General features: G+C 36.4%; 1 protein-coding gene across 1 annotated transcript; it reads left to right on the top strand.

Annotated features, from left to right (window-relative positions):
- Positions 1-205: 205 nt before the first annotated feature.
- Positions 206-21,355, top strand: PIR121 (transcription activator). The gene is made up of 30 exons (XM_089718253.1): positions 206-468; positions 785-857; positions 2,097-2,161; positions 2,322-2,399; positions 2,728-2,847; positions 2,956-3,026; positions 3,143-3,235; positions 4,011-4,080; positions 4,486-4,550; positions 4,817-5,012; positions 5,139-5,290; positions 5,830-5,923; positions 6,058-6,273; positions 6,497-6,708; positions 7,419-7,560; positions 8,318-8,486; positions 8,740-8,816; positions 14,442-14,612; positions 15,343-15,419; positions 15,503-15,605; positions 16,447-16,566; positions 17,120-17,263; positions 17,644-17,793; positions 17,903-18,046; positions 18,323-18,410; positions 19,054-19,181; positions 19,264-19,471; positions 20,139-20,311; positions 20,621-20,827; positions 20,972-21,355. The coding sequence occupies exons 1-30, from the start codon at positions 415-417 to the stop codon at positions 21,164-21,166; spliced, it is 3,855 nt and encodes a 1,284-aa protein (XP_089574379.1). The 5' UTR covers positions 206-414; the 3' UTR covers positions 21,167-21,355.
- Positions 21,356-21,900: the final 545 nt, after the last annotated feature.

Here is a 21,900-nt window from a genome sequence, read left to right as displayed (position 1 = left end):
GAATAAATAAAGAAACAAATTAATTTTTTGATCTTTCAAATTAAATGAATTTCTTAATTTAAAAAAAAAAAATTAGAACTTAATGGGAATGACCGGAAAAATAGAGGAATCCTATTGGAAAATTTTCCCTTTAAAGGAAAAAATTTATTCACGTCCTATGATGGCAATAGCGTAATTGAAGGCACATATTATGCCAATTTTAGAAATCCCAAAGTTTAGACAGTCATCAAGCTAGTTCCGACTTGGTTCCAGCATTAAAATTCCGAGCCTCAACTCACCAAACCAATCTGGAGAACCACTACATTTCCGGATCTACCTCATTTTTGTCTTCCATTGGAAATGCAAAAACTCTCTTAAGCTTTTGACACATAAAGAGATAGAATTCTGACTGTACCCACTGAATAAGAAGGTTAAATGGCAGTTCCAATAGAAGAAGCCATTGCTGCCCTCTCCACATTCTCTCTGGAGGTAACAAAATTTTCTTCCTTTTTCTGTTGTAATAATCTTTCCGTTGATGAAACTTTAATGGGTATTTTTCTTAATGATACGAAGTTAAAAACTTTGAAAGCAATTATACTTCAAGATTAGTCCTTTGTGTTCATTTTACAGTACCCATCCTGTAGTTTTTTTTTAGTTGTCACATCATTTTGCAAGTTTTCAAGAAGAAAGCTATAATGTGTATTATGTTTGTGTTCTGAAATATAGTCATCTTTTTTATTTTTATTATTATTATTATTATTATTATTATTTTTTTTTTTTTTTTTTGTGGGGAATTATGTAAAAGGATGAGCAACCAGAGGTGCAAGGACCAGCAGTTCTGGTGTCAAGTGAGAGGGGAGCAACCAGTAGTCCAGTTGGTATGTCTTTGCCAATATTTATCTTGGTAAATTACTTAAAAGTTCAATAAGTTGTAACTTCTCTTTTGTTGTAACTTTTAGCGTAATCTTTTATTAGTTTGCTAAAATCAAGGCTTCAATTCAACTTTGGGTAGGATTTTAGTTATGGCTAGGGATGAGCTAGGAAAATACATTCCCTTAATTGCTAGGAAATTGAATTTCAGGTCCACCTTGAATTGTTGTACCGCCCACAGTCTACTCAAGTGCAATTGGCTGTTATTCAGTTGCATATCAGTTATTCGTGTTTCAATTCATATCCTGTCTCTTTAAGGATGGTGTAGAACTTTTTTTTTTTTTTTTTTGGCAAAAGGAATAGGTATTCCTGGGATCAAACTATTGCATAGACATAATTAGAAAATGTAAGTACTTGTCATTTATGCAACTTTGTCATAATTGCAGTGTTAACCAAAGTTCATGGCTTACTAAGGTTAAAATTCAAAAAACATGGATTTTTAAGTAACTTGGCTTGTTTATAGTAGCCTTTCTTTTGTCAAATTGAAATTCTTGGACAAATTGATTTCATTTAAATTCATAAATTATCACATGTGAAAGTTTGGTCAAATATATGGAGAACTTTGTGCCTTGTTAATAGGATTGTAAATGAGCCAACTGCTCACGAGCTGCTTGAGGCTTGGCTCAGGAAAAGCTCGTTTGATAAGCTTAATGAGTCGAGCTTGATCTTGCTTATCGAGCTCATTTAATAGACAAGGCGAGCTTGAGCAGTAAAGCTTGCAAAGGGGCAATTTTTTTTTTTCTAAAAAAAAAAAAAAATTGTGAAAGAGCTAAGCTCAAGCTCGATTTTCAAGCTTGAGTATACCTTTGACAAGTAAGCTCGAACTCAACAAATCTTGGCTTGCTGTTAATGCTAAGAAACTGAGAAAGAATGAAGAAGATTAATAGCAGAAGAATCAGGAGAAAAAGGCTTGCAGCTGTCAATTTGTCATGAAGGATTGTGCTTTCCATTGAGCATTCTTTCCTTTGATTGTTTAGAATATGTTAGCTAATATCTACTAATAATGATAATAGAAAAGGTTAGCTTTTGCCACTTTAATTGTTTAAATAACTAACATGGAGTCTGCAGATAGTGGTAGTTGAGTAACTTACAGATTGCAATTTCTGGGCAAGTCATGCACAACAATTTGAAGAGGAAAAATTGCACAGCTTGTAGTAAATTAGAATTGATTTCCTTTCCTTGTGCAGAGTACAGTGATGTTTCTGCATATCGCTTATCTTTATCTGAAGACACAAAGGCACTGAATCAGCTGGTATGTGGTCTTTCTTTTCCCCTCTCTTTGCTTTATCATTTCATGCGCAGAACTCATTTGCTTTGCTTATTTCTATTAGATAAGTTGACTATTGGTTTCGAATATTGTAGCATTTGAATTGTTTGGTGATTTTTAATAGTACATTCTCCAATATGTACAGAATGCACTTATCCAAGAGGGGAAGGGCATGGCATCGGTGCTTTATACATATCGCAGTTGCGTCAAAGCACTGCCTCAGGTGCATTTTGGTTTCAATTCAAATAATAATATTGGAACATTTTTTATGCCCTGGATTGAGATGTCGCTGAGAGCCCCTTTTTCCATGTTATGAATATTAGTTTCCTTTTTATCATTTTTGTCGGCCAAGATAGCCTTTTCTCTGTAATTTTTTCCATAAATTGAAATTCTTTTCGCATGAAAATTTATTCCACAGCCAATTTGTAGTTGGTTGTTACCATACAGCGAATTCTATGTCATAAATGATAATAAAAAGTTCAGTAAACGTCACAATTTTGTTTATATTATTTTCTTAAACAACAAATCTAAGGTCATGTTTGATGTGGCAGCTACCTGATTCTATGAAACACAGTCAGGCTGACTTGTATCTTGAAACATATCAAGTTTTGGACTTGGAGATGAGTCGTCTGCGTGAAATTCAGCGATGGCAAGCATCTGCTGCATCTAAAGTATATAATCTCATGTCTTTTCTTTATTGTTGGAATATTATTACATAGTCTGCATTAGAGTGCATGATAGATATTCACTTCCTCTTAACTGTTAATTTGTTAATTCAGCTAGCAGCTGATATGCAACGTTTTTCTAGGCCAGAACGACGCATTAATGGGCCTACAATTACTCATTTATGGTATTATGGAAACCTTTTCGCTCTTTCTTTCTAATATATATATATATATAACTTTAGTTTGACTGCGATGTTCTCTTGGTTGTTATCTTCTTTCCTTAATACATTTATTACTTCAGGTCCATGTTGAAGTTACTTGATGTTTTAGTGCAACTCGATCATCTTAAAAATGCTAAAGCAAGTATACCTAATGACTTCTCTTGGTATAAGAGGTATGAAAATAATTACTTTGTTTTATGTCCTTTCTGTTCTTTATGGTTATAGTAACTTGGAGTTGAGAATCTTTATTTTCTCTACAAGATCATAATTATCACAATTATCTTTTTTTTTTCCCCTTTATCTTCTTACCACAACCAATCTCTCTCTCCTTTTTTCTTTTAATTTTATTTTATTGGTTGAATAGGATACACACAACACACACGGGTTAGGGACAGGACACGCTCCTTCACATAAAAAACATTGCAATATTGTAAAAGGTCATGCTAACCTAACAACCAATCTCCTTAATATATCTTCTTTGGCAATCTTTGAATTTGCCTTAATCTTAGTGTGGCTCAGAATGTTCATTAACATTGATTAAGTCTAATGAGAATGAAAGGTTATTTTTGTCAAATTTGGCCTGATGGAATAAACTTTTTTGAGTAAATTATGTCAACATTTAGTGTTTTTAATTGTTTCTTCTACCAGTTTTCGATTAAATAATAATAATTCTGGCTATTAGTTCAATCAAACGGTTTTCTGCTGCAGTACATTTCTTGAGCTGATGTCAGCTTTTTTCACATGGATCATGTTTTCTGCCTGATGTTACTTACTAGCTGTGTATTTTCACAGTTTTTCAATTGGTTAAGTTCCAACAAACTGGAACTTTGTTTGCTAACTGCTTTGCTAAGGAGTCTAACACTGTTCTTGCTTTCTTTCTCCACCTATGTCACCCCCTCCCTCGCCCAAAATTTTTTCTAACATTTTACGTATTCCTGCTTTTACCAGGACATTCACGCAAGTCAGTGTTCAGTGGCAAGACATTGATTCCATGAGGGAGGAGTTAGATGATTTACAGGTGTGTGTTTGCCCTTTTTTTTTATGGATCCAATAACATGCAGCAGTATCTTATCACTTATTCCAGTAGTTTATCACTTATTCCAGTAGTATTATTTTGCTTTCTATATTTTTATAGTTCCAACTTGATTTTTCTCAATATGTTTGTATATTACATCTCACTATGCTGTATTCCTTAAAAAAAAAAAAAAAAAAACTCACTATGCTGTATTGCAGAATAGAAACTTTACAGAAACTGACTTGTTTCATTGATGTGTATATTAATTTAGAATTCAAAGGACTAAAAGGATATTTACAGATTGTTGTGTAATAATAAAACTATAGAGAACAAATTCTATCAGATAGATAAATCTTATCTAATCTATAATCATTTAATTGTCCTTCAAAAATCTGTAAACTATTGCAGATTTTCTTGAGCACGAGGTGGGCTATCTTGTTGAACTTGCATGCTGAGATGTTTCGTGTGAACAAGTATCCTGAACAATACTGCAGGCATTTGGTATGATAGCGAAGGAGAAATATTTTGGGTTAAGCACTAAAATATGACCTTCTTTGACATAAATTCTCTGTGATGCCTTCTAAGTTCATTTGGAAAGTGATATGCCTTTGATTTACTGCTTATTATTCTTATCTTTTTTTTATTTATTATTTTTAATATATTGTGTGTGCATTGTTTTCTTGATTTAATGCTTTTGCCTCTTAACAATTCATTCTGAGATCCTTGACAAAGAAAACAGTGTAGAAGACATTCTGCAGGTTCTCATAGTATTTGCTGTAGAGTCGTTGGAGTTAGATTTTGCTCTTCTATTTCCAGAGAGACACATTCTTCTGCGTGTTTTGCCTGTTCTTGTTGTCCTAGCAACATCATCAGAGAAAGACAGCGAGTCACTTTACAAGAGGGTGAAAATCAACAGGCTGATCAATATTTTTAAGGTATTTTTGATTATACCTTCTTGTGCATATAATATTCTAAAACATCACTTATGAAGTCACAAAATAATTTGTCTCCTTATGTTTGAAACCTAATAAAATTCATTCATAATTTCTATTCTCTGGCAGAATGATCCAGTGATTCCTGCTTTTCCTGATCTGCATCTTTCTCCAGCAGCAATTTTGAAAGAATTGTCAATGTACTTTCAGAAGTTTTCCTCACAGACTCGCCTCCTCACCCTTCCAGCACCTCATGAACTTCCACCCCGGGAGGCACAAGAATATCCTTGACATCATTTTTCATTTCGATTTTCTTTTTCATGTACCATCTTACAGTTCTATTTTGGTTGACCTAGGTCATTGTTGATTGCTATCCATATGAACTTTTTGCTTGATCTTTTACTCGATATCTGGTAATAAGCCTATATCTTTCTCGCTTTTGATTTTGACAACCATCATTGTGAATATGGTTCAGCATTGTAAGAGCTTTTTTAGTTGCATAAATTACCATTAAGATATGAGTGGATACTTTTTAGAAAAACATATGTCTGCAATACCCGCCGGGAAAGAATATTCTGTATTCTTACTTGAAAATGGATTGAAAATATGGTGGCTAGTTGAAACGATGGTTTCATGTTGGGTTTATGGATTGAAAATTGGTTTACTTGACATTTGCAAACACATTGGGTGCAAGTTTATTGCCTTTCTTACTATATCATTTGCATTTAATGCCATTAATTGCTGACTATCTTTTGGTGATTTTTTAGTTTTAAGTATCCTGCTATACTCAATACAATTGATGAGCCTTAAAATACTTTACCTATCAGAGACATTATCTAATTATCAATCACATAGGAGCTATTCGTGCTGAGCATGATGATTTTGCAATTCGTTTTGCGTCGGCCATGAATCAGGTACTCTACCCTTCCCCCCTCCACCAAGCCACACATTTTATCCTTCTTTCTATGCACATTGATGAGAGTTCTTCTAATCTTTGTTTTACAGGATTTTAATACGTGTTTCTTGCCTTTTACACTTTTATGTACAGTTGTTGTTGTTGAAGTCGACAGATGGTGCTGATATCGAGTGGTGCAAAGAAACCAAGGGAAACATGTATGATATGGTTGTTGAAGGATTCCAGCTATTAAGCAGGTGGACAGCACGCATTTGGGAACAATGTGCATGGAAATTTTCTCGTCCATGTAAAGATGCAATTCCTTCTGAATCAAATGGAAATTCTGCAACCATTTCTGACTATGAAAAGGTATTATGCTAATCCTTGACTTTGCAGGCTCACTTGAGGATATAAACTCCAATTATTTATAACCAACATGGTAATAAATACATGCGCATGTAATTAATATATAAACAAATTTGAGAATTTTTGCCTCGTGTAGCATACACATATAATATTACATAAATATATATATATATATATATATACTATTATTTGCTTGTCTGTTCATGCTTCTTGGCCTATCTTGCAGGTCGTAAGATATAATTACACGGCTGAGGAAAGGAAAGCACTCGTTGAACTCATTAGCTGCATAAAGAATGTTGGATCCATGATGCATCGTTGTGAGACATTGGTAGTTGACGCCTTATGGGAAACTGTACATGCTGAGGTTCAAGATTTTGTCCAAAACACATTAGCCACTATGTTGCGAACTACCTTCCGAAAGAAGAAGGATCTTTCAAGGTGGGCTTTTGAGTTGGTATTTTGTGATCTGAATTTCTGTTTATATGTTTACTGATTTCTATTAACTTTGATGTCCTTCATAAGCTTAGTTCTCAATATTACGCTATAGCATGAATGATATAATCATGTTAGTGGGCTAACGGTTCTATTGAAGTGAAATAAAAATATAAGCGATGAAGGAAGTGTAACAAATTTCACATTTTGTAACTTATGATCTTTTATTTGCCTCTGAAGGACATATGATGAAATAGTAAAAAGGTCATAAGTTAAGTATGAAGAAAAGGGATTTTCTTTTCTGACATAGGAATGTGACATCTATATATCTGGAGGGATTATCGATGTTAACCTGCACTTCTATTTCCATTTTGGTAGTTTCTGATAATTCGTCTGGTCAAATAGGTTTGCAAATGTTGCAAACATAATCATGTTTATTACATTTATTTCTTCTATTTTTCATATGGTGAAATTTCAAATATTGCTTGTTGACTTATTAATGAAGTTAAAAAATGCCATCATATTTGGAATAAAACCAAAAGAGGATCAGAAGCCAAAGCTAACATCATCTTCTAATTTTTCTTATCTACATCATGCCAAAACAAAAATGATGAGATTTCTTAATCTGCTAATTAAGGCAAATCTGCCTTTTCTAATTGAGTGTTCTATTTAAATGTTTCCCTTGCTTATATGTTTGTCTAATTGCTGAATTTCAGGATTCTTTCTGATATGCGGACTCTTTCAGCAGACTGGATGGCAAATACAAACAAGCCTGAAACCGACTTACAATCACAAGGAGGTGAAAATAGTAAAGGAAGCTTCTTTTATCCTAGAGCTGTCCCACCAACAACTGCACAGGTTGTTACTTATTTTCCCTGCTTGTTTCTTCTCTTCTTTTTCCCTTAATTTCATTTCAATGATCATAGGTGGTATTTACTTCATGATGGCAAGATGAACCAGTGAATAAAATTACCTCATTACCTCCTTCAGTTGATAATGGTGGTAGCTGAATATTTATCAATATTGTGCTATCAAGCCGTGGAGCCGCAGCATCCTGTATTGGATTAAATGGATGTTAAGGCATAGTTTGGTTTTATTACCACGGAGATTAACTATCATATTATCCTGTTACTTGGAAAATTTCTTACAATATATATTCAGAAATAAACATGTGCAGCAGGCAGCTACATTGTGTGCAACAGTGGCAAATGTGCCTCTCTTATCAAACATAATTTGATCCACTTATTCTCTAACTTATATGAATTATGAAAACTTACAAAAAGTAAAGTAAAAGATTGAAGAATTAAAAAAAATTTTGGCATTTTGTACATGTGGACTGAAACATCAAATAGAAAGAAAAAATGAAAAAGCGAGAGAAGGAAAATTTATTACCAAGAAAATTAAATTAATTTAGTGGCAAATTTTCACCAGATTACATATTATTGTGGGGCTTTGGGCTGCAAATGAGCCATGCCGCTTGGAGCTGCATTATACTGTAAATGTCTTACTATTCCAAAATATATAACTTTTCATTTGAAGATGTTGCAATATGCTAAGCACAGGTATTTGGGTGTACTTAATTCCAGGATTCAGAACATTACTTTTCTTTATTCAGGTCCACTGTTTGCAGTTCCTGATCTATGAAGTAGTATCTGGTGGTAATCTTCGGAAGCCCGGTGGCCTGTTTGGCAATAGCGGGTCTGAGATTCCCGTGAATGATTTAAAGCAGTTGGAGACCTTCTTTTACAAGCTTACTTTCTTCCTTCATATATTGGATTACTCAGGTATGCCTGTAAGCTGTCATTCCAAGCATAAAATCTTCTTTGTTCTTTCATCACTGTGATAACAGTGTATAATATTGCTGTGGGGTTGTTTATTTAACACTATATCACTTTGATGCTTATGATGATTCTTGAAGCTACAACAATTATGTTTCATCTTGCTGTCCTTGACTTGGTTAAACTGTGTGGACAAAGTAAAGATATTTGGCTTTTCAATAGTAAACTAAGTTTAATTTTGCTGTAATAAATTTTGCAGTGACCATTGGAACTTTGACAGATCTTGGTTTCCTGTGGTTTAGAGAATTTTATTTGGAGTCTTCTCGCGTTATTCAGGTACAGAAATGTGCTAGCGTTATTCTGCTATAACTACTACATAGAAATGCAATTTCCTTTTATAACTATTTTGGTTATGATACTCTAGAGAGCTAGCCTAACTTAGTAGATTAGTTTTGTGTGCTATTTCAGGACTGCCAGATACTTCATATTCATTTATGTTTTGTTCTATAATAATTGAAAACCTTTTGCAACTATGACAAAATGGAAATGTAAATTCTTAGTTCAACTATTATACACATGATGTAGAACTCAGGGGGCTCTTCAACGAGTAAACCTAAATGCAAATCACATATTCAGTATTTTCTGAAGAGCATTGGTATTTCCAGAATCTTTTAAAACTTCTCTTAAATTAAGATAGAGAGTTTAGTGGCAGGAAAGATGCTACAAGTCTGTGGAATTTTTATTTTATTTTGCTTTATTATGGAGTCTTTGAATGGAAAGGAAGTAAGTCACTTAATTTGTTGTGGGTCAAGGTGGTTGTGAAAGTGTTTGAGGATTTGGAATTCTTGATGATTTGTATTGATGTATAAGGCCCTTTAAATAGGGAGAATACAAACAGAATATGGAAAGGAATTACAGAGATTAATTACAGGAAATTAATTGTAATCTGTTCCTAAATCAGAGGAATGATCTGTGGAGATATCATCGGCTAAGACTCCCCCGCAGTTTGAGCTGGCGGAGGACAGACGCTCAAGCTGGATCGAAATGACTGGAACAACTGTCGAGATAGGCCTTTGGTGAAGATGTCAGCATATTGAAAAGCAGATGGGACATGTGAGACCCGAATGTGGCCTATTCGAACTTTCTCCCGTACAAAGTGTATGTCGATCTCAATGTGTTTTGTGCGTTGATGCTGGACAGGATTGTCAGACATATACACTGCGGAAACATTGTCACAGTATACGACAGAGGCCTGCTGAAGTGAGAGGTGTAATTCCAGAAGTAAATTGCGAAGCCAGGTGGTCTCTGCAACAGCATTGGCTACTCCTCTATATTCTGCCTCTGCACTAGACCGTGAGATAGTAGGCTGCCGTTTTGAAGACCATGAAATCAAATTATCACCAAGGAAAACACAGTAGCCACTAGTTGATCTTCTGGAGTCTGGGCATCCACCCCAATCTGAGTCTGAGTATGCTACCAAGGTATGTGTATTTGTCTTGCCAATTCTTATACCGTAGTCAACTGTGCCTTGTAAATATCGGATTATTCTTTTGAGAAAGGCATAGTGTGGATCCCGCGGTTCATGCATGAAGAGGCATATTTGTTGAACAGCATATGATATATCTGGGCGTGTGAATGTGAGATACTGTAATGCGCCAGCAAGACTGCGGTATAATGTTGGATCATGGAAGAGAGGTCCATCAGAAGCACTCAGTTTTGATGATAGATCGACTGGGGTGGCACACGGTTTGCAAGAGGACATTGAAGCTCTGGAGATGATATCTTTTGTGTATTGAGACTGATCCAAAAATAACCCACCAGATGTCCGTGTCACTTTGATTCCCAGGAAATGATGCACCCGGCCCAAATCTGTCATTGCAAACTCTCGTGAGAGCATGCGGATAATATTCTGCAATAACTCATTAGAAGAGGCAGTGAGCACTATATCATCAACATACAGAAGTAAATAAGCAAGCTGATTTCCCTTTGAGAAAATGAATAGGGAATTGTCACACACACTGCTGCGAAACCCATGAGACAGCAGATGGGCTGCAAATCTGGTGTACCATGCCCGTGGAGCCTGTTTGAGCCCATAAAGGGATTTTTTCAATCTGCACACAAAATGAGGGTATCTTCTATCTGTGAAACCCGGGGGTTGATGCATAAAAACAGTTTCATTTAAATGCCCATGTAAAAACGCGTTTTTGACATCCAACTGGTGTATTGGCCAAGAACGGGAAACTGCAATGGATAACACAGTCCGTATAGTAGCGGGTTTCACTACGGGACTAAAAGTATCGTCACAGTCAATGCCCACTGTTTGAGATTTTCCATTTACCACCAAACGTGCTTTGTACCTTTGAAGTGACCCATCTGATTTAAATTTGTGTCGAAAAAGCCACATACACCGAATGACTGGTCGGTCAGGAGGGCGAGGCACGAGTTCCCATGTATCATTTTCCTGCAAAGCACGAAACTCAGCCTGCATAGCACTTAACCAATGAGGGTCAGAAAAAGCTTTTGCATAAGAGGTGGGTATTGGTGAAATTGAGGTGGTCATAAGGGCATGGCGAGCTTTGGAGCGGGTGGTCATTTGATGAGTATTCTGTGCAGGTTTTGATACAGCGGTGGTCTGAGTGTTGGGATTTTGTGAGACTGGGTTAAGGGGCTGTTGTTTATGGCGGCGGGTGTATATTATGGGGTGAGAGATTGGGCGTTTTTGGGTTTGGGTGGTGTTTGGTGTTGGGTGAGGTTGTATAAACTGAAATCCTGGTGGTGGTTGTTCATCAAGAAATGTGTATGTTTTGGGTGGAGTTGGAATGGTGTATGGGAAAGTTTGTTCATCAAAGGTTACATGTCGTGATATGTGGATCTTCCCGGTTGTAGGGTCAAAGCATCGGTATCCCCTAAAATCTGGAGGATATCCAAGGAAGATGCATCTAACGGATCTTGGGTGTAATTTGTGGGGTTGGGTTGCGGAGGTATTGGGATAACAAGCACACCCGAACACACGTAAGTGATCGTATGTCGGGTGGCGGAGATATAAGGCAAAAGTGGGTGTGAAATAATTGAGACGTTTGGTTGGAAGGATGTTATGGAGATAGGCAGCAGTGTGAAGTGCTTCGACCCAAAACATAGGTGGTAATTGAGCATGGATGAGGAGTGAGCGGATGATGTCGTTGAGACGACGAATCATGCGTTCAGCCCGACCATTTTGGGAAGATGTTTGGGGGCATGAAAAACGGAATAACAGACCATGTTGTTGGGCAAAAATTTTGAAGTTATGGTTGTCAAATTCTCCCCCCAAGTCACATTGAAAAGTTTTGATATTGCGGTTGAATTGGGTGGCTATGAGTTTATGGAATTTAGTAAAGGTGGTGAAAGTTTCAGATTTGAACTTGAGAGGGTATACCCACACATAATTGGAAAAATTATCAATTAGCACCATGTAGTATTTATATCCAGATTTGGTTGGAATAGGGGAGGTCCACAAGTCACAGTGTATTATATCAAATGGTGAAAAAGTAAAGGAATTTGACTCATAAAAAGGTAATCGTTTGCTATTAGATAAATGACAAGAATTGCAAAAAAATAAATGCTTGTTCTTATTACAAGGAAGACCAAACTGTTTGGTTAAAACATCTAAAACTTGTGTGCCAGGGTGACCGAGGCGATCGTGCCAAGGTAAATTGGGAGATGTGATTGAACAAGCTTGTGGTGGTAGGGTTGGTGGAGTGACAGGATAGAGATCTCCGGTACTATTGTGGCGGGAAAGGAGCTGTCCTGTTTTGAGGTCCTTCAAAGAGAAACCAAAAGGGTCAAATTCAACAGAAATATTGTTATCACGTGTAAAACGGCGGACAGATAATAAATTTTTAATGATCTGTGGGCTGTAAAGTATGTTTGGGAGGATGTATGTACGGTTAAGGATGGGAAGGTAACCTGTTCCTGAGCCCTCAATTGGTAAATAGTGTCCGTTGCCGACTAAAAGTTTAGTGTTAACAGGAAAAGAGTCAGGGTTGCGAATCATACCTCGGTTGTCGGTGACATGACGTTCTGCCCCTGTATCCATGATCAGATTTGGATCTGTGTAGTTGAGTTGCATCGTGTTATAAGCTTGGCTGAGATCGGAAGGACTTAAAGCATCATATCCAGTATGCGGTGGAGGGGGATATGGTGGTGCTGGGCCGTATGGCTGCTGTTCTGAATAAGCGGCATAATGGGCATTGGGTGTGTTTTGAATATGATTTGGTGGCCATGGAGTTTGTGTTGGGTAGGGACAAGGTGGAGTGTTCCACCAAGCCCATTTTGGGTAGGTTTGATTGGCGGACTGATGGGTTATAGCCCAAGGAGTCCCCGGAGAGTTTCCCCTGTAGCCGCATCCTCTGCCTCTGCCACGTCTGCCTCGACCACGGCCTCTATAATTGGAGTGGTAAGAACTGTTGTGAGGCTGATTGTTTTCAGGTTGTTGAGTTGTGGCCGGCTGGGTTTGGTTTGTCTGCGTGGTTGGAGCGACAAGGACAGAGGTGGTTTGTTGTCGTGCAGCCTGGCGAATGACCTCATCATTCAACATGGTTCGTGCAAGGTCCCAGTCTGCGTTTTGTGAGTTAATAAGAGAAGCTATGGCGTCGAATTCTTGAGGAAGGCCACGAACCAGTTGTAAGACCAATCGGGATTCTGTAACTGGTTGGTCAACATCGTTCAGTTGGTCGGCGATGTCTTTCAATTTCTTGCAGTAATCATCAACGGAACTGCAGGCTGCAAGGGTGAGATTAACGAATTTTGTTTCAAGAGCTGCCGCTTTTGCTTTCTTGTTGCTAAGGAAGATTTTCTCAAGTTTCAGCCATGTTTTTCTAGCCGTAGCTTCAGTGTCGAGGATGCGGGTGAGCAGTTCATCAGACACGGTACTGTAAATCCATTGAGACACCAAGGCATCTATTTCTTTCCAAGCACTGTATGATGGATCTGTAGAGGCTGGGGGTGGCGTGTCATCAATGTGATCAAGAACACGGTATGCAATAGAATGAAACTTGAATAATTTCACCCATGATGTGTATGTAACTGTGCTACCATCTAGGGTTCTTATTTTTGATTGGATGTTAGTCACAGAGTAGGCAGGGTGAATGGAGGTGGGTGTTTGTGTCATGGCTATCGGCGGCGGCAGCTAAAAAATATGAGAGAGAAAGGAGAGGGAGGGATAATTTTCAGAACCGAAGCTCTGATACCATGAAAGTGTTTGAGGATTTGGAATTCTTGATGATTTGTATTGATGTATAAGGCCCTTTAAATAGGGAGAATACAAACAGAATATGGAAAGGAATTACAGAGATTAATTACAGGAAATTAATTGTAATCTGTTCCTAAATCAGAGGAATGATCTGTGGAGATATCATCGGCTAAGAGGTTGTTGGCTATATTTGGATAAACATGTTACTAAAAAGCGGTCTAATTATATCTGCAATGAGAATATATCTGAAATGAACAAGGTTTCTTAGAGAAGGGGAGGTGCTTTTGTCACTGATTTTTATTTTCCCTGAGAAAGTAAAGAATTAGGAGGTTTTCAGGCAAATCATCTAGCTACTACTTACTGATGGCTGGAAGATGCTGACCATATTGTTCTTCTGTTTAGCATAGATTATTTTGTTTAGGATTTGGTACAGCTGGAATGATGGTGAGAAAAGTTGGAAGAGAAATGCTTGATTTTGAATAAGTTTCAAATGGACAAGTAGTAAAAAAAAGTACTCGCTTGAATAAAATCTTCTATAGCAACTGCCTATTCAACTCTGTTTTCCAATTGCTTTTCATGATTCCTAGGTCAGTTCTACAATGCTGTATAGAGCTTGAGTTCTATGGTTGTGAAGTTAATCTATCTCTTTCTCTCTCTAATTTTGTTTTTCCACACATATTTTGTTTGCTTGATTACTTTCTGACTTACAGGCTCTAGTTTGTATCTATATGTAGTTTCCCATTGAATGCTCTCTTCCCTGGATGTTGGTAGATCATGTGCTTGAGTCGCAGAATGCGGGCCTCCTTGAAAGTGTTCTTATGCCATTTGACATCTACAATGATTCAGCTCAGCAAGCTCTGGTCATGCTGAGGCAGCGGTTCCTCTATGATGAAATTGAGGCAGAGGTATATCAATTTTTAAGTCTTTTCTAAGTGTTAATTTTTTTAAAATCTCTTCCTTGGATGTACATCTCGTTTATAATTTTGATAAATTGGTACTGCCATGTTGAATACCCTGTTTAATTGAGATTTTTTCTTTCTCAACTCTTGCTAGTTGTTCTCCTTTAAACAGTGAGTTTCTTTATGTGGATAGATGTGCTATTTAGTCTGAAATAACTCCATTTTTTTTATGGATTCAGTAAGCCTTTGCAATTATACTGTAGAATCACAGCAGTCCATGAAAAAACAGCCCCACCTCCACATTCTTAATCACAAACATTTAAGTAATGTCTCAGTCTCTCAGATCATTCTTTTTTTCCTATGACTCTGAATTAGATCTTTGTGCCCAATCAAATTGAATTTTGATCTCATTTCAGCTGGCATTTCTATAGGTTAATAATTTAGTCCAAATTGATTCTGTGATGGTTTGGACAAATTATATAGAATTATTGATTATGTTTTTTTTTTTTTTTTTTCTTTATTTTTTCCATCATATGATGATTGATTCATTTGCTGGGAAGTTTTTCTTATGTGAAATATCCAAAGCATGAGATCATCTCAAATTCACATATCCAAAGAGATGCATGGATAAGTCTCAGTAGTGTTCATCCATACAACTCTGTACTCTGATTTTGGTCATATAAGTTAAGTGGAATGGTTTCCTTTTGACGCTTGCAAATATGTATTCTCTTTATAGGTGGATCACTGTTTTGATTTGTTTGTTTCAAAACTCTGTGAGATCATTTTCACGTATTACAAGAGCTGGGCAGCAAGGTATGTGCTTTGCCATGATTACTACTGTAGTTCCTAGGCAATGTAAATCTAATGAACCATCTAATGCTTGTTAAATTCTGTAGTGAACTTCTTGATCCATCATTTCTTTTTGCCTTGGACAATGGAGAAAAATATTCTGTCCAGCCTATGAGGTTCAGCTCTCTATTTAAGATGACTAGAGTAAAGGTATATGTATAGCCTTTCTTGTGTTGTTGTCAATAGTTAATCAGTCTTTTGCAAGTTAATTTGTTCACTTCTATCTATGATGTCTTGCAAAGCTCATTAATGTTATTCACACTGGCCAATTGCTAACAGTGATTGGAAATATGAAAATGAAAATGATTTCTGTCATTTCACTACTATCATTGAAAGCCTGTATACTTTCTCAGTTGTCTCTCTCTTTTTTTTATTTGTTTTGGTATTTTGCTAAATTAGCCAAACCCAAGCTTAAATTTGAAATTCATTTAATAAAGGAGCTCAGCCAATGCTTGGTTCAGCTCAACTCATTTGCAGCTCTACTTGAACTTAATGGGAACTATTCAAAGAATGTAGAAACGAGAGTTAAATGCTTAAAATAGGTTCTTTCATTGTAGGGCTAGGTTTAAGGAAGCATGAAATGCCATCTGTCTGTTGATTTCTTGGTATCATTCTGAGGGATTGATTTCTAAGTGATTTTCAGCATCTGTACATCTCTAAAGACAAAGCAGTCACTCTTCTTTTCATGACCTCTTTTTTTTTAGCGCAGGTCATGCTGCTTTTGTATCTTTTAGTAATAGGCTCTATAAAGGAGACTCTTGAACTGTTTATTCAGTATATTTTTTGTGGTCCCTTCATTGTCATCATTGATATATCTTCGACTGATAGTTAATGCACATATTTTAACATGAGAACTGAACCATACATCTTTGTGATGCTACCTGTTATACTGGCACTTTCTGGGATTTCTTCTTTTCATTTTGAGTATTTTTTTTTATTTTTTTAAATAATGTCATACTCCCTCACTTCTTTGGGATCTTTGTGATCACAGTTGCTTGGGAGAACCATCGATTTAAGAAGTTTGATCGCTGAACGGATGAACAAAGTTTTCAGAGACAATCTTGAGTTTCTTTTTGATCGTTTTGAGTCACAGGATTTGTGTGCAATAGTGGTAATTAAGTTCTCCCTACGTTTTAAAGATTGATGCAACTGTTAAGTAATCTCATATTGATGAATTCTAGAAAGTTTTACATAATATGTGGGTCTCTCCACCTATCTGCTTCAGTCAGTTGGGTGGATCATTGAACATAGTATTTGACCATCTCATTGTGTTTCCTTGCTGTTAATGCCAATGCCATGTCTATTTTACCCATTCCTTTGAGCATCCTTGGTTTTGTTGCTGAGTATGTTGAGAATGATATTGTTGCATGCATTGTATGGCCCTCTTGAGTCAGTCGGGTGGATTATTGGATATGTTATTTGACCATCTCATTGTGTTTCCTTGCTGTTAATGCCACATCCACTGTACCAATTCCGTTGAAAATTGTTGGTTTTGTTGCTGAGTATGTTGAGTATGTTTTTGTTGAGCTGCATGTGGGGATTTGTATAGGTGCATCCAGTGTATGGCCCTGTCCATCTAATGTCTTGGACTACTAACTCTAACAGTTAATTGTTTTTTATTTTTCCAACCATAACTCATACCCAAAACATTATATTGGTTGCAGGAATTAGAAAAACTGCTGGATATCTTGAAGCATACCCATGAACTTCTTTCTAAAGATATTTCAATAGACTCGTTTGGTCTCATGTTGAATGAGATGCAAGAAAATATATCACTCGTGTCATTTTCTAGTCGACTTGCTTCTCAGGTGTGGTGAAACTCTCTTGGGACATCTATTTGTGTGTTTGGGTACTAATATTTGTGTGTATAATAATTTCTTCCTCATAAATCTTCAATCTTGATTTTGGATGCATTATTTTCATTTTATAATGTATCTCTCTCTTAAATTTGTATGTTCTGTCATATATCATGACATGAACATATATATATATATATATATTTGGATTACTTAGAGGAAAATACTTTTTTTTTTTTTTGGGGGGGGGGGGGGGGGGGGGGGGAGGAGGGGAATGAGGAAAATATGTTATTTTGGTAAATTTCCAAGGTCAGAATTGAGGATGCAAACTTAATGAGTCTGGTTCACCTTTGCCGGTTTTCACTGGATTAATTTTTTCTTTTACCTGTTAGATTTGGTCAGAGATGCAAAATGATTTCCTGCCGAACTTTGTTCTATGCAATACTACTCAACGTTTTGTCCGATCATCAAGAGTTCCACTGACTCCTGTTCAAAAACCTTCAGTTCCCTATGCCAAGCCCAACTTCTATTGTGGAACGCAGGTGAGAAGCTAATCACCATATTTTGACTGGAATTTATCAATGACATTCTTGTTACTTATGCTTCCTCTCATATTTTTTAACTGTTATTCCTTATGGCTTGATATCATAGGAGTTGAATTCTGCACATCAGAGTTTTGCTCGCTTGCACAGTGGGTTCTTTGGAATTCCCCACATGTTTTCCATCGTTAAACTTCTTGGATCCAGATCATTGCCCTGGCTTATCAGAGCCCTACTGGATCACATATCAAACAAGGTATGTCATGCTTTCCAAACTTTACCTCATTCTCATTTCTTAATTGAAAACAGAATTTCCAGGACAATTAGTTCTCGTTCCTATTTGAAGAATCTGTGTTTCTTCCCCTTGGACGTTCCCTTTTTACCACATGGGGCAAAGGAGGGTGGATTATGAATTTATTGTGTTCAGCAAATAATTTGTTCTCTACATCAGTATATAAAGTATTCCATATTATCTTGCTTATATTGAGTTTACTGGAGATCAAATTCATTGAGATTCAGTCTAATGTTTCAGCTAACTGCACTTGAACCCATGATTACGGGATTACAAGAAGCATTGCCAAAATCTATCGGACTGCTTCCTTTTGATGCTGGAGTTGCAGGTACATGTAGTGTCATAATTCTGGCAGTGTTTTCCTTCTCTTCTTATTGCTTAGCTCTTGTTAAATAGAAAGTGTGCCTATCAATTGAGGACGGAGGGAGTATTTAGTCAAGTTTTTGGTATAATGTTTGATTTGAATTATTTTTCTAATTTTATGAAAAAATTTACAGTAGTGTGGCAAGTGGCAACCAATTTCCTCTTATTTTCCAAATCTGCATAACCATAAGCAATCCTGATTCAGTGAACCATTTGTTTATTTTAAAACCCTGGGTTAAGAGATTTCATTGACTGTAGAAAGTGGGGCACGCAATCAATGTTAGTGATTAGTGACTGCTGTAAACTTGAATCTAATGTATAATAGTTTTATTTGAGTTTCTTTGTTTATCATAGGGAAAATATTTATGGAGAAATAATATTTAATTTCTTTTCCGAAGCATACCTCCATGTATACGTGGCCAATGAATAGGATCTTCATCCCCATGTGGGAAAGAGGCTCCCTCCCTTTTTATATATGTGCAAGAGAGAGAGAGTTAAAAATTTTACTATTATATTATGCTGAATTTATGCATGCTTCTCTTTGTGTGTGTTAACTATATCTTATTTTTCCTAGTTCATCTGTTTAACTCTCTATAATCTATACCCAGGTTGTATGAGGCTCATCAAAGAAAATCTTAGTTGGGGAACGAAGTCAGAGCTCAAAGCAGAGGTTCTTAGGGGGATAAAGGAAATTGGAAGTGTTATATATTGGATGGGGCTTCTTGACATTGTATTGGTTAGTATCCTACAAGTTGGGACTCCTTGGCAGTAACTGGAAGTTTCTAGCTGCTTACAGTTGTAGTTTCATATTTTGGCAGAGGGAAGTCGATACCACACATTTCATGCAAACAGCGCCATGGTTGGGCTTGCTTCCTGGTGCAGATGGGCAAATATTGCAGTCGCAGGATGGAGGGGATAGTCCTCTTGTCAATCTTTTCAAATCATCAATTGCTGCCATAGTATCTAATCCTGGGTGTCCAAATCCTTCATCTTTCTTCACCATGTCAAAGCAGGCAGAAGCTGCAGGTGTGTAATATGTCATTTACTCCATACCATTGCTTGGTTCCCAAAATTTGTGGATGGGGATTAAAAGTCACTCCAGTAACATTGTACTATCAGTATAAATCTTTGTTAGAGATGTTCTTTGGAAGAGGGTCGGATTTACGAAGAAAGAACAAACAGAAATAGATTTGTTGTGGGAGAAAATATATCACATAAACATCTAAGAGGATCTGCAAAGTCTTGTACAATGGTGCAAATTCTTTTTGGCATGCTTGTTGTTCTTGCCATCCCAGGAACGTGGCAACTTCCAATGTAGACAACTCCTTTACGCACACACAAGTGCAACTAAAGGACATTTGCCTCTCTGCTAATGGAAGTTGGGCCAATGACTATTCTTACAGTTAAGATACAAATAACAGATGCTTAATAAAATTTTCTTATCCTTGATGCAAGTCTCAATTCAAGTTTTCTCCTGGGCCTAAATACAAAATTTAAAATGCAAATAATTTCAGACTTGGTGTGGATGGGTGAAACAGAAAGAGGAAATACTAATGTCTGAAAGTATTTCTATTATACCTTCTTGTACTGGTTAAATTCTCCAATTTACATGCCTGCCCTTGCATTCCCATTTAATGGTTTGTTTTTAATTTTAATTTTTAGTTTTACAGTTCCGGTGTTTCTTTGCTTGCAGATCTTCTGTATAAGGCTAACATAAATAGTGGAAGTGTGCTGGAATATGCTCTTGCTTTTACTAGTGCAGCACTTGATAAATATTGTAATAAGTGGAGTGCTGCTCCAAAGACAGGGTTCATTGACATAACAACTTCAAAAGATTTCTACCGTATATATAGTGGCCTTCTAATCGTAAGGAACAATAACTTTTTTCCTTTTTCTAAGCATTGGGAAGGAGAACTGCACTTGGGTCTTGCATTGGTCTATTTAGATTCTTCATACATGAGATTAAATGGTATTTTACAAGTATGTAGCTCTTTTGGACAACCATGTGAATGGGCTATGGTCTTGTACATCTGATTAATAATGGTTTTAGTCGTGCCATAATATTTTTGTTGCATAACTAGTGGGGATTAGGGAAGGGGTTTGTTATTCCTTGCATCACCATGTGAATGGGCTATGGTCCTCCCTGCTAATGTGTTGCTAATTCTTGAACTCTAGGGATACCTGGAGGAGTCTGATAAACCATCATTGAACAGTTGTGAAATGCTGGGTGATTCGGTTTCCTGGGGTGGTTGCACTATAATATACTTGCTTGGGCAGCAACTACATTTTGAGCTCTTCGATTTTTCATACCAAGTCCTGAATGTTGCTGAGGTGGAGGCTGGATCACTCTCGCAAATGCACAGGAATCCTCATTTTTCTCAGGTATATGTAGAAATTTACATGTATTCCTGGAGTAGTTTTCAACATTTTGTTGGACTGGGATGTGCCCCAACTTGCAATTTTTTTTCCCTAACTTGTTCATTTGCAATCCTTCGGATCGCTTAATTACCATGTTCTTTTGTGAAGGGTTGGGAAACCTTACTAGAAGCCATGAAGAAGGCAAGAAGATTGAACAATCATGTTTTCTCTATGCTAAAAGCGCGTTGCCCCCTAGAGGACAAGATTGCTTGTGCGATAAAGCAAAGTGGAGCCCCTCTGCACCGGATCAAGTTTGAAAACACTGTTTCTGCATTTGAGACTCTGCCTCAAAAGGGTGCTTGAATCGAGTCTTGTAATCTTTTGTTCTCATTATATAATATCCATGATTGCAAGATTATCGAGATTTAGTTGCAAAGGTGTTTCCTAAAAATTGTATTAGAGATGAAAATGCAAATTGTATAGTCTACCCTATGTAGGGGTTGTTGTAAACTCCCATTTGTATTCTAATAAATGTGTATAATTGAAAATGAATTGTCAACCTGCCATTTTTGAGAGCTTATTAACTTTGTGCTGGTGGGTGTTCTTCTTTGCCCAAAAAAATGACAACTTTACTTCTCTCTATCTTTAAGTAGAATTCTAAAGGAGGAAAATAATTATGTGGTTCCTTGTTTCTTGAATCCCTAACTTTAAAATATTTGGCAAGGAAAATGGCAAAGAGCTCAATCATTTTATTATTCTTATAGAAATTTTAGTTTTTTTTAAGGGCAAAATAGTTAATTAACTTTAATATCAAATCAATTAGATTAGTAGTAAAATTCTTTAATCTAGTTAATTGAATATAGTTTTTCCACCTAACATTACTTTTTTTTTAATTAAGGTAAAAATAATGCTCTCTCGAAAAAAAATAGTAATAATGGATCAATTTTTGCTCATCAATTAAATCTAATTCAATAAAAAACATACCATATATGAATACTTTATTTATCATAATTAATGTTCAAAATGCAATGTTTTCTTAAATATATCAAAAATGCACGATAAATTAAAAGATGGTGGAAAAATATCAAAATGCACAA

The sequence above is a fragment of the Jatropha curcas genome, chromosome 2 (genome assembly GCF_041381405.1).
Source record: "Jatropha curcas cultivar XTBG-Jc1 chromosome 2, XTBG_Jcur_1.0, whole genome shotgun sequence".
Classification (NCBI taxonomy): domain Eukaryota; kingdom Viridiplantae; phylum Streptophyta; class Magnoliopsida; order Malpighiales; family Euphorbiaceae; genus Jatropha; species Jatropha curcas.
This window is presented reverse-complemented; position numbering and strand designations above follow the sequence as displayed.

Excerpts from the sequence above, each read along its gene's own strand:
- PIR121 (XM_089718253.1), top strand. The coding sequence starts at position 415 with ATGGCAGTTCCAATAGAAGAAGCCATTGCTGCCCTCTCCACATTCTCT. Across the intron at positions 3,236-4,010 it reads GACTTCTCTTGGTATAAGAG|GACATTCACGCAAGTCAGTG; the intron begins GTATGAAAATAA and ends TGCTTTTACCAG. Across the intron at positions 19,182-19,263 it reads GGCTTCTTGACATTGTATTG|AGGGAAGTCGATACCACACA; the intron begins GTTAGTATCCTA and ends ATATTTTGGCAG.